Genomic DNA, 13,435 nt, shown 5'->3' with positions numbered 1-13,435 from the left:
CTCTCCCCCTCTCCCTTACGGGCTGCAGATATAAGAGCGTCTCCCGGTATCAGCACTTCGTAGCGAATTGGAGACGCCGTGCAACGACTCGTCCTTTTGGCGCATTTTCAAAGCCGGCTGACACTCAACTACGCTGAACGGTCCCCGTGTTTGGAACGCCACTAAGAAAATCTTGCGTGAGTGCAAAACGTTCCACTTCCTTCGAGATGAAGCTGGACACTCCTACCACTGACTGGTTCGATGACGAGACCACGGCCATCGGCGACGAGCTCTTGGACGACGAGATGGAGGGCCCGCTTAACGAAGACTTCGGATCCTGGATGGACACCGCTTCGGATAGCAGCGACAACGACGACGAGCTAGATGGCCCGCCTGTTCGAGAGACTCCAGAGTGGCCGAAGACCTCAGTCAGCAGCACGGAGACGGACAAGTTATCCGTGCTTGTTCTCGACGGCTGGGACCCGGTTCGCTTCGAGCACGAAGAGCTATCGTCGCAAGGCCTGTTGCGCCTCGAGGACGACCTCCGGGACCTCTTCACTAATCCCTTAACGGGTGTGTACATCGAGACCGTGACAGTCGGCCGGTTCCACGTGGTGGTGGTGGGCCCCTCGGGTACGCCGTACGAGGGCGGCTTCTTCCACTTCCTGATGCAGTGCCCAAAGGACTACCCGATGCGGCCGCCGCGCGTTCGCCTAATGAACACCGACGATGGAAGCGTGAGCTTCAATCCGAACCTGTACAAAAGCGGTAAGGTGTGCCTGGATATTCTGGGAACCTCCGACACGTTGGCGTGGAGCCCTGCGCACAGCATTTCGAGTGTCGTCGTCTCGATCCAGTCGCTGCTGACGAAGAAGCCTCACTTCAACGAAGCCCAGTGGATCAGCGAGGTGCGGCCGGAGGACTGCGGGAGCTACAGTCGCATCGTACAGCACGAGACCATCCGCGTTGCCGTGTGCGACGCTATCGATGCCTGTCTCAATGGATCCTCGCTGTGCCCCGGGTACCTCCAAGGAGTGATGCTGGAACACTTCATGGCCCACTACGAGAAGTACGAAAAGGTTGTCGAGTCCAACTTGGATCTGACCGGTGCGGACATGATGGACCCGCTCTTCTTCGAAACCTACTGGCGAGGACAGTACCAATACGAAAGCTTGCTCGTGAAGCTGCGCAAGATGAAAGCCCAAGTTGAGGATTTGATGAAGGCATTACACGTAGGTGAACAATGAGTGGCTGTTCGGATCATGTAATTTCCTTGCGTCTGACTGGAAGACAGTGTGAAGCTGGACATTTTTATTCTGAACGTTGAGCTAAGCTATTGTGATGGTTGTTAGCTCATAGATTGTACTGTGTTTAAGCAGTTCACCACAGTTTAATAAACAGCTTCTAAACGAATATGTATATTTTTTATTGCGTGCGCCTCTGGTGCATAAAAGGTAATGTCAGATTTTAGTTTTTTTTTTTGTCGTAAGTCTAACGAGGATCGTCGATAATATACATGAGAGAGTACACGGGCACTCGGAAGCATTCTTGCATCTATTTCGTACCGATCTCTTTGAGCTCTGCCATTCCTCGGCGTGGTGGGAAATAGGTCAGCATACGGTTTCACACATGCGAATATGCCTCACGAGAGATGCACGCATCAAGGTTTTGATATGATTCCTCATTGGCAACAATGGACCTTTTCCGGGTGGGTAGTGCTTTTTTTTAATTTAATATTACGTTTTTTTTTGGTCTGAAAGGAGCGACGATTAACAGGATTGATGTTACGAACGTCATGTTTGTAAACGGGGGGGGGGGGGTGACTTCCGCTCAACCAAACCCAAAAACAAGACATTTCTTTTTTGTTTGCTGACTCTGACTTATGCTTTGTCTACTTCAATTAAATCGATCTTTCTATAGAAAGGAAAAACCGTAAATTCACAGGCCAACGTTCTGCCCCATACAGCAGAATGACCTTATTTTATTTATTTTTGTCCTTGATTCCAAGTTTTCTGCTACCACTGCATTAGCCGTCGCTGCTGATTTCTATCGCGGATGTGTCTGCCCTTCCATTGTTGTCCCTAAGCCCAAGGCGTAGGCTAGTGCACAAGCATACACCCGCGTGGATATTTTCACATTCAATGAAAACATGCCGCGTCGTTTTCTTAGCTTCCCCACGCCAGGTGCAATGACATCTGGCATCGCAAGCTTGCAAAACTGACCCCCCTCCCCCCTTCATCTCTAAAAAATTAAGTGGGGCGAGTGCTGGCCTACGTCCGCGTGGCGGAAAATTTTGGGAGCCCATGGCCATCAGTTTCGATTCCGGTGATCTCCACTGGAGACGCTGTTTCGGGTAGGGTGTCAGAATGGCCACCCTAGTTCGGGCCCGGCTTGAGGTCTATTAACAAGGCAATCGACTGAGAAGGAAAACAATAAGATTTCTATCGCCTTCGAGTGGTCTCAGCCTAATGCATAGGGACCATGTGTCTTTTTTAACAGTGGTTATCTTTTTATGCCGCTCTTAAAACTTCGGTATCAGCTGAAAACCCCAGGTGGGTATGCGCCACTGTGATGGGACAAGCCCTTATATGCCGTGTATATAAAAGGTGCGAGCGTTAAACAAAAACTCTGCTCGGCGAAGCGGAACACGTGAATGAGAGAGATAAATAGAAGGATAGAGAGAAATGAAGGGAATAAAAAGACAGAAAAAGATACAAAGACACAGAGGCATCGAAAGAGGGATCAAGATAAAGAAAGAAACTGCGGAAAGCAAGAAAAAAAAGAGTGTATCTTTCTTGTGTGTAGCGTTTTTTTTTTTTTGCACTCAGTAATTTTTCATCTTAGCAGAGGTTTAAGGAAGGAGTTCTGCAATTCGCAGGGTAGCTCGGGCAGTGTCAGAATCTATGACGTGACGGTGTTTGTTGCACAAATTTCAAGGTGCCGTTGGCGCCCCCATTTTATCTTTGCGCGTTTTCTCGTTTACCAAGACCCTTGTCGCAGCGATCGTAGTGATTATGGAATTTTAGGTGTCATTAAATAATAATTGAAGATTTTTTTGCTTTAGTGTCCTTTCAGGTCTGTTCCTAATATGTTGCGTGTACATATACGTTGCACATTTTTCTCGAGGAGGAGGTGGAATAAACTTTATTATCAACCAACGATTTTTTTATGTCGGGGCAGCCGCTTTTGAAAATTCTATAAGCGCCAAGTACTGATCTTCTACTTCCTGCATACGGGGCTACTTGATTCATCTGAAGCGAGCTAGCTAAAAGAAAATAGACCAGGAGCTTAAGTAGTTAACATCTCAGTATTCTTTAATTTATTTGCATTCCTTATTATTTTATATCCGTAATGTTGTTCTGTAATCACAGAAATAAATGTATTGTAATAAATTTATACCTATACCTTATCGTCGGAAGCGCGATCACGGAGCTCCAAGGCGGGGAAACGTTATTCAGAGTTCCAGCCTTCCATGCACTAAAACGAAGAGATTGCGCGGAGTCTCGTTGCATAAAGTCATTATAAAGACGTTCTTTTTTCGTTGCTCCTTCTCGGCTCCCAGAGGTCATGTGACGCGAGATGGCCATGCGAAGCCTACTTTGTGTGCCCACGTTGTTAACGTCTGAGCTTTCGCCTTGTTCCACTATATCAGGGGTCTCAATCTTGCCTCAGCTAACGGGCCGCATTCACGAAAATTTACTTCCGCAATCGCCGTGGACAGTGACGAAGGTGGAGCGGAGTTGGTTGTACCAGGCGTCAGCTAAGGTTGCCATTTGAAAGACCTCTTTAATATTTCATATATGGGTCATTTCTGAAGTGTATTTGGCGGCAAGATTTCAACAATATATCGATACCTATCTCCAAGATGACTAAAATCTGGACGCCAATTCTGAACTATAGAGATTTGTTTCACGGTTATGTATTAACCCATGGTGGCTGCAGGCGGTGCCTCACGAAAAAAAAATGCTTTACATCTGTCATGCCTGTGTAGGTCAAGAACGTACTTATAACGAAAAAGAAAAGATGGCTGATCCCTCCGTCATAGGAATCGGTATAACACGAAAGTGAAACGTGTCGTCATAGAAGTCATTGATTGTTTTTAGTACATTGGTATATACTGTGGTCTTGCCATAGATGTTAAATTAAGTCCTTTATTATTCAATCCCTCATCAAGAGTTGTTCAGAGCGGTCCGAGGAAAGACTGAGGATTTTGGAGAACTGGATTTTGCAAATGATGTGGGCCTCTCAAGCAACAGCTTCCTGGAATTGTTAAAGTTTTATTTGAATTCTACGGATGTACAGATGGAAGACAAGTTCTATGTGCAGAGGAATGGTATATGTATCGGATCCTCGCTGGCACCCATCCTGTGCGAGATCTTTTTGTCTGTGGTTAGCGCACTTTTATCTGTGGGTGCAAGACGAAAATGTCGTGAAAATATTTAGATATGTTGATGATCTTTTGATTGTCTTGAAAGGAGCCGCAGGCGACAACTTCAACCGAATTGTTGCTAAGGTAGTTAGTGCTTTTGAGGATGAAGCGAGGGAATCATTGTTATCGCAGTAAGTGAGCCTGCGCCTCGAAAATGGATTGTTGATTGTTTGTTGTTTTTTCTGTTGCTTGTTCATCCTTGTTAGGAGATGGTTCTATCGGTTTTTCACTTGTGTTCATTTTATCTCAGTGTGGATGATGCGTGCGCGCGGTGTAATTCATATACACGTGATAGCTTTCAGTGACAGTGCAGCTTGCCTATACCTGATGCTTTTGAATGGCGGTTTGATTTGAATGATGTGCGCGGTCTGGTGCGCTGTAAAAACGAGCGGTTGGTGCAATGAAGATGTCAGTTGTAAGTTCAGCGCTCGACCAGTGTACTGTGTTCCTGCGTCCTCGTCCTTTTTTGTGCTGTTTTTCCCCAGCCATGCATGTGCCATCTCGACCAGAGTCTTGTTCACGACCAGCACATGGTACGGAGTAAACGAGCCCTTGCTATTCTTCTTCGGGAGGCCTGTCTTTTGGGCACGAAAAGGCGCAAGTGGCAGCACTCTACCTGCCACTTCCAGTTCCAGGAGAAGCATGTCCGTACAGTTTCTCATGGAGAGTTCCGCGGCTTTTTTCAAGCTTTGTGTGGCGATGGCCCAACCCTTCCCAATGGGTGTAAGCGCATCGTAACAAATTGATCCCCACAGAATTTCCACAAACAAAAGCGATCCCGACCGTGCTTTTTTTGTCAGTGCCTGGCAGGCCGACAGCGTCCCGACGCTGCGACAAAAGAATCCGTCGAAGTGAGCTCTGGGAAAACGGTACCCACAGGATGAAAAAGTAACGAGTAACGTGACACCACACGTAACCGAAAATATTAACGAAAGTACGTTACCCGTTACAGTTCCTAAATTAGGGACTTTTAGCTTGTACGTATACTTCTTTACGTTACCGGATACCGGATGGAATCTGCACATGCGCGAACCTTTACGGAACGTAATCTACTCGCCTGTTAGGCTTTGCGTTTATACGGTCGTATCTCGCAAATAAACCTTCGTTTGTGGCTACTCGCGATATCCGCTTTGCGGAGACTCCAGCCGCCGAGTCAAAATAAGCAGAAGTGCGAGCGCCATTTACGATCACCTTGTTTCAGCCGGATTACCGAGGCTAGAGCCAACGTTTATAGAACCAGGTCAGTTGCAAAACTGAGCGATGTTGCGCGGCGCTGCCGCCATCAGCGACAGATGTGGCGCTGCTGTTGCAACAGGATTCACTCGCTCCGCTCTCTTCAGCCGGCGTTGCGGCGCGTCGCGTCAGTATCCGTGGAGGCTGCTTTCTGCGCGAACAGCTTGGCGTTTTCTGTTGTGCTTCGGATATGCTGCGTGGCTTCACCATGCCGACATGTTCTGTTCCGAGACACCCCGACATTTCTTTTGTGCCTAGGGTTACCAACTCTTCAATGAAGGGAGTCGGGACGGATGGGGGGGGGGGGGGGGTGTCCATTGTTTCGGCCTCTTCAGCTGGCTACGTGCTGCTCGCAACACTTCCTCTTGCTGGAGAATGTATCCGTAAAAGTTGTCGCATTTCGCACAGAAGTTCAGACAAAGTAACTGAAGCCCTTCGCAGCCACCGCTAGCCACCGCATCATTGATTCGTGCGTGCTATTCGTGAGAACTTTGTGTTCTGGAGCGTGACGCGCGTTGTCAGGCGTGCGTTGGATCACATAAAAAGTTCTAACTGGACGGTACGGAATAAATCCGGGACATACAGCTGTCCCGACAGGGACGGCTCGCAACGCTGTATAAAATGTCGGGGCAGTATGTCCCGCGAAATACGAGACGGTTGGTAACCTATTTGTGCCCCGCGTGACCTTGACCAGCGAGCGACGTGGGATCGCGCCATTCCTCGTATGGACAAGAAACTGTCCGACATATCACTTGTATGTGATATGCACATTCATGAAGAAGACATCCTGAAGACGTTCACACGGTCAACGATAAGAGTTAAGGTTGAAATCGCCAGCGGAAAGGAGCCTCGTCGAAGATTGCGTCCCAAAGATATTCCCGAACTTGCCTTGATTTGAGTGATTCTAAAATTTTGCTGTAAATAATTTTTTGCAGTTAATTAGAGCTGTCTTGATAAGGTTTAATGCCTGAGACTGTAAATAAGTTGTGCCGTTTGTGTGCATCACACCATACATGCAATATCTGAAAAATTGTTTCTCTGCATTGCGCGCGAAAAATAAATACAATTTTTCTTTCTGTAGCAGGACTGAAATTGTGGCGTGCAGTACACACACGGCGATTTTACCACTCAATAATTACAAGTAACGACAGCCGCGGTACAGAGTGAAAACTCCTTACTTCAAAAAAATAAAAGTGAAGAATTATCGAAAAAAGAAATAGCGCGAAAAACTACGGAGCACCAGAAAAAGGATTACACAAACAACAGCGCTGACTTACAACAAAGATTTATTCGTTAACACCACGCAATACTTGCACAGTTCAAAACGAAAAGATACAAGTACCAACACGCCCAAGCATCCGCTTTAGCTAAATAATTACGCTACGAGAATGCGCCATATATTTAATTTCTTATAGGGTAATGGACAGGCTCGTATGCTATGCTATCAAGCGTCAGTTATCTTGGACAGTCTTGAAAGCCATGGCTTTACTGACTTTGCCTTACCGCTGCTAAATATTACTCAGTTTTACATTGCAGCGGCAGCGCAACGAAAAATTACGATAATATACAGTCGGCGAGTAAACAACCGAGCCCTTTCTGAACGGCTGCCCCGGCGTTTGCCACGCAGACTACGCGTTTTCGTCTGCTAGCGGAAGCTTGTGCGCCGCCAGCGCCACCAAACCGGAAGCTGTCCCGACGCCGCGCGACGGGTTGGCTGACGCGGGGAGTTTTGCAACTTACCTGGTTCTATAAACGTTGGCTAGAGCGACCTAGAATACCGAAGCCGCAAACGTGAGAGGCCTAGGACCCCTGACAGGCTGGATAGGTGGCGCTATCTAGCGGGCCTAGGGTGAACCAGGCAAGCACAAAATTGTTATTGCAGAAACATCAGGCATTCTACTTCCAATGTAAACACCTTGCAACGGCATAATTGCGAATGAATTGCCTTTTTAATCATTTTTTTCCTCAAAAACACTAAGCGAAAACAAACGTGTCCATGACTGTGGTTGCACGAAGCGTCACAAGATGTCGACATCATCGTCCGGTAACCCGCTATTAGAGTCTTTTAGCAATTAAGTTACGAAAATACGGTACGCAAATACGGTAAGGCAGTGCGGTAGCGTACCTCCTTTCCCGCTGGTTGTGCTTTGGCCGCTGAACGACCGGGAAATGAGGAGCGATACCGTACTGCCTTACCGTATTTGCGTACCGTATTTCCGTAACTTGCTAAAAGACTCTATTGCTACACCCCTTTGCGTATTCCGGGATACTGTAAACGCTAAAAACCTCTTATAATTTTGCCTCAACGGTAATTCAATATTATCTAAATAAATGTAGTTTAAATGCAGTTATTATCACCATTTAGTAGTTTGCGCAAACGTAAACGTTTACGTACGTACGTAAAGGTTTACGTTTGGGTGGCTAAAAACTTTACTAAAACTCGAATTCCGGTAACACGGTAACGTAAAGAAGTATACGTTCAAGCTCAAACTCCCTATTTTAACGAGTATGTCACTAAGTTACCGAAAAAAGTAACGCGTTACCGGTAACGCCGTTACCTGTAACGCGTTACCGCCAACACTGGTCGGAGGGGGTGACGGCCCGGGAGAGAGAGACGTAGGCAACGGCATGCCCGCTTCGTTACCGGCGAGAACAGCGTGCGGATGGAGTGAAGGTGACAGTGTCGTGAGGCCGCATGGAGAAAGTGGGCGGCCAGAGTGGCTATGGTATCATGCAGATATTGAGAGCAAGCGAACCATGAGGTCCTTGATGTGCGATGATGCGGTGAGAAGCGGCCAAAGCTATGGCCACCTCTCCAGGCTGAGTTGCATCAGGTGAGTGGAAAGAGAGGCCATCCATGTGGTTATCCTCGGAGATCACTACGGCCGTAAGTGTCCGGAGGGAGTTGGTAGTGAGATATCTACATAGAAGTCACCTATACGGTCCTCTGAAAATGAAAAAAGCTGACTATAACTAGCCTGGCGTCCATGTGCCACAGAAATCGCGAAAGCCCAGTACTCACCTCGGGTCGACTAAAAAAATAAAGGAGCCGTCATTAACTATTCTAGCGGTTATATGCCACCGAAATTCGGCAAGTCCCTCGACTCACCACAGGCCCGCTAAAGACGAAGAAGCTGCCTGTAACTAGCCTAGCGAGTATGTGCCAGAGAAAGTGACCAACATCCACTACTCACATCCGGTCCCCTAAGAATGAAGAAGCTGGATAGCGGGTATACGCGACAGCAATTGGTCAAGCCCCACCACTCCCCTCTGGTCCACTGCAAATGAAGAAGCTGCCTATAATTAGCCTAGCGGGTTTGTGTCACAGAAATTGGGACACCCCCACCACTCACCTCCAGCCCACTGAAAATGACGAAACTGTCTAGCTAGACCGAACGTCCCGCGGACCGCGTAAGATTGAAGTCGGCATAAGACTAAAATCGGCATTCGTTTGGCGGCTCGAGGCAAACGCATCTGATCCAGAAGTTTGGTGAATCTTTCTTGAGTGTTCGGCGATGAATAAATGAAGTCGCGCGCTATCCGCACGAAACTGTCGTCGTGAGCGTCAACGGGAATTGGCGCGTGAGCGGAAATGCCTACGTCGTTGTAATACAGAAGCCCGCTCTAGAGATGCCGAATTCAAGCGCAGGCGGACGGCAGAAGATCCAGAGGTCTGCGTGAGAGAAGCTCAGATTAGAAGTGAAGGGTTTGCAACGGTCCAACAGTTTTGAGAGATGCAAGACGAAGCGACGGAGAACACTTCCTTACTTCATCAGCCTTCGCGACATTAAGTGAACGAAGGTGGGCTATTATTCTCCAGCTAAATCTATAAGCACACTGATGTTATTGCATCTCATCCTTACCGAAATGCGGTCTCAAAGTCCGGGAATCGAACCAGCGCCCTCGAGTTTATAGCAGCTACACAGTTCCTCGCTAAACTACTACGGCGGGCAACCAATAATGATGGGCTAACTGTTCGAGTTTCCGCTGCCCCTTCCGCGTCAACGCGCTCACGCCTCTGCTATGTTTATGAACATTGAAACAGCAAGGGAAACATAAACAGTGAATGACAAAGGCATGCGTCTCATAACCTCTCTGAATTTCTTCGTGAACTGGAAAAGCAGGTTTTCCTAGGCCATGGGCAACTCGCGAAACATGGTTTCACTTAATCGTATACCTTACGCGAAATTCCACCCACCTTTTCTATTTCTGCATACGAGGTAGCAAAAATTTAATTTTATAATTTTTTTTCGGTAATTGTCTACTCAGAGAGCAATACTTCTCGCAACACAAGTCAAAATCAAGCATGCAATAAGACGCTCTCCGCTGAGTTATAGCAAATATGAAGAGGGGCAACGATTGCATAATTGCGTGACATTTTGACTATTTTAGTACCAACGAGTTCGCAAGAACGTCTGTGTGTAAACATATTTTTACAACAATATTCTGCAATGATCTCCATCATGCACTTCACACTGTCTCAAGGAGCTCCTGTTTTTACGGCATGAATTAGCAGTTAGCGAGGGTGTTAACAACATCGCCGTTACCGGAGAGCCTTCTACCAATAGAGCCGTAGTAGTAATTCCGCATGAGCGCGTAGCGGACGAAACGGCCATGGCACTGCTCCACGTAGTTGTCGGCGTCCAAGTCGTGTAAGAGGACGCAGGCGTGCGACGATTCACCAGGCGTCGATGCCAACGTCGTCACGTTGATCTCCGTCCAGTCCAGTCGCTTCCGCACTTCTCTGGCTTTGTCAATCATGATCATCCGGTCGGGAAAATTGCCCATGGACACTTGTTTCGCGTAATGCAAAGCGCACGGATATCGAGCCGCAGTGAGCTGACAGACATTGGGCCACATGCATTCCCAGTGTATGGGAGCGGCGCTTAGTTCGGGACGGTCATAGTTCACTTTGCTCGAATTTTTGCCACGGTACAGCCTGCCCGGTACTACGGAGGGAAACAGGCTGTCGGAGAGGCGGAGCTGGGACCGCCGGAGTTTTTTAGACGGCAGGCCGCTCGCAAACATCCGGAAGGCATCGTGTATCGCCGTCGTACGAGCCTTACAGATTTCAGAGAAGATGGGCGGTGCATATCGGCCCTCGTGCTGCGTCGAAAGAAAGAAGTGGTCAACCACGTCGGCAGCTTCCTGGACAACTAGCTGGCTGGCCCTATTGAGCTCGAGTATTACGGTAATCATGACGGCGGGCAGCATCCTGTCGTTAAACCATGTGCGAAAACTGTGCAGAAGAGTTTTCAGCACGGTGACATCATCGGGGCCATCGCAATCGGCGCGAGCCTGGACCCAATGCAGGGTGATGCCATTGAGACCGAATATTTTGAATGCATCGGCGACGTTACCCATCAGACGCTGCATTACTTCTTTGTCCCACCCCAGTCTTGAAAAATGGGGTGAGTCTTCAGGGTAGCCACCCAGAGCCAGCAGGATCTTGACGGTGTTAAAATTCAACGAGTCCACTATCGTCCTCAGCCGATGCAGGCCGTACTGCTCAACGTTTATAGAACCAGGTAAGTTGCAAAACTCCCCGCGTCAGCCAACCCGTCGCGCGGCGCCGGGGCAGCTTCCGGTTTGGTGGCGCTGGCGGCGCAACAAGCTTCCGCTAGCAGACGAAAACGCCTAGTCTGAGTGGCAAGACGCCGGAGCAGCCGTTCAGAAAGAGCTCCGTTGTTTACATTGCCAGCTCTATGCTATCGAGAATTTTCGTTGCGCTGGCGCTGCAATGTAAAACTGAGTACAATGTAGCAGCGGTAAGGCAGTCAATAAAGCTCTAGCTTTCTAGACTGCCCACGGTAACTGATGTTTGGTAGCATACGAGTCTATCCATTACACTGTAAGAAATGAACTATATGGCGCATTACCGTAGCGTAATTCTTTAGCTAAAATGGGAGCTTGGGTGTGTTGGTACTTCTTTTCGTTTCGGACTGTGCAAGTATCGCGCGTTGTTAACGAATAAATCTTTGTTGTAAGTCAGCGCTGTTGTTTGTGTCTTCCTTTTTCTGGTGCTCCGTCTTTTTTGCCGCTGTTATCTTTCCGATAATTCTTCACTTTCTCTTTTTCGAAGGGAGGAGTTCTCACTCTCGCGGCCGTCGTTACTTGCAATGATTGAGTGGTAAAATCGCCATGTGTGTACTGCACGCCACAATTTCAGTCCTGCTACAGAAAGAAAAGTAGTATTTATTTTACGCACGCAATGCAGTGAAACAAGTTTTCAGATATTACATGTATAGTGTGATGTACTCAATCAGCAGAATTTATTTGCACTCTCAAGCAAACCTTATCAAAACAGCTCTAATTGGCTGTAAAGAAATTATTTACAGCACAATTTTTAGAATTACTCAAATCAAGGCAAGTTCGGGAATATCCTCAATTGGGACGCATTCTTCGACGATCGCTCGAGTCTCCTTTCCGCTGGCGATTTCAACCTTAATTCTTACCATTGACCATGTGAGTGAAAGTCTTCAGGATGTCTTCCTCATGAAAGTGCACATCACATACACGTGATATGTCGGACAGTTTCTTGTCCTCACGAGGAATGCTGCGATCTTACGCCACTCGCTGGTCAGGGTCACGCGGGTCACAATAGGCTACCAACCGTCTCGGAATTCGCAGGACTGTCCTGACTTTTCATACAGTGTCCCGAGCCGTCCCTGGCGGGACAGATATCTGTCCTGCGTTCATTCCGGACCATCCATTTAGAAGTTTTTATGTGATCCAATACACGCCTGACAACGCGCGTCACGCTCCAGTACACGGAGTTCTCACGAATAGCACGCACGAAGCAATGTTGCAGTGGCTGCGAAGGGCTTTAGTTACATTGGCTAACTTCTGTGCGAAGCGCGACAACTATTACGGGTACATTCTCCAGCAAGAGGAAGTGTTGCGAGCAGCACGTAGTCAGCTGAAGAGGCCTAAACAATAAAGAAACAATCGCCCCCGTCCCGACTCCCTTCATTGAAGAGTTGGTAACTCTGGCACAAAAGAAATGTCGTGGTGCCTCGGATTTCCTGTAACCTAGCAAAACGTTTTCTTGGGCTCGTTGGTTCATGACTTCTGTGGTAAAATTGTAGCGTAAAACAACACAAGGACCGACAAAGAACACGGGACTGGCGCTAACTTCCAACTGCAACGACAAGGTCCTTGTGTTGTTTTGCGCAACAATTTTCTCACTGAATTCCCGTAACCGCTCGTACAGCCGGGAACACAACATGTCGGCATGGTGAAGACACGCAGCACATCCAAAGCACAATAGAAAGCGCAAAACTGTTCACGCAGAAAGCAACCTCCGGGGATGCTGACGCGCCGCAACGCCGGTTGAAGAGAGTGGAGTGAGTGAATCCTGTTGCGACAGCAGCGCCACATCTGTCGCTGATGGCGGCGGCGCCGCGCAACATCGCTCAGTTTTGCAACTGACCTGGTTCTATAAACGTTGGTACTGCTCGTCAAAGCTAGGCTGTCGGCTCGCCGGATTCCCGTCCTCGATGCCCACCGACCAGTAGACTACGTAAGGGCACAATTCGAATGGCAGGGTCGCGAATACGTAGCTCCACGAGGTATTCGTGATATATCGCCAGGTGTTGACGTGCGTGTTGTTGTACAGACAAAATACTGGCCTTGAGCTTTCGTTTGACGGCCCGAACGAGTACGGCGCGCTTACATTTAGACGAGGTGGTAGCCTTGTCCAGGCCACAGGCGCAATGCAGGCGGAAGGAACGTTCGGCCACGGGTTAGTGCTAGTCAGTGGCACGGCCGTCCTCGTAAAGGCGTCGTAATACC

The 13,435-nt window shown here is 48.2% G+C and overlaps 1 protein-coding gene across 1 annotated transcript; it reads left to right on the top strand.

Moving 5' to 3' along the window:
• The first annotated feature begins 206 nt into the window (after positions 1-206).
• Positions 207-1,226, top strand: LOC119405685 (ubiquitin-conjugating enzyme E2 Z). The gene has a single exon (XM_037672527.1). It carries the CDS (start codon positions 207-209, stop codon positions 1,224-1,226), a length of 1,020 nt encoding a protein of 339 aa, XP_037528455.1.
• The last annotated feature ends 12,209 nt before the right edge of the window (positions 1,227-13,435 follow it).

Source organism: Rhipicephalus sanguineus, chromosome 9, assembly GCF_013339695.2.
Source record: "Rhipicephalus sanguineus isolate Rsan-2018 chromosome 9, BIME_Rsan_1.4, whole genome shotgun sequence".
NCBI lineage: Eukaryota > Metazoa > Arthropoda > Arachnida > Ixodida > Ixodidae > Rhipicephalus > Rhipicephalus sanguineus.
This window is presented reverse-complemented; position numbering and strand designations above follow the sequence as displayed.

What these genes read in the sequence shown, in the direction of transcription:
- LOC119405685 (XM_037672527.1), top strand. Translation starts at nt 207, where the DNA reads ATGAAGCTGGACACTCCTACCACTGACTGGTTCGATGACGAGACCACG.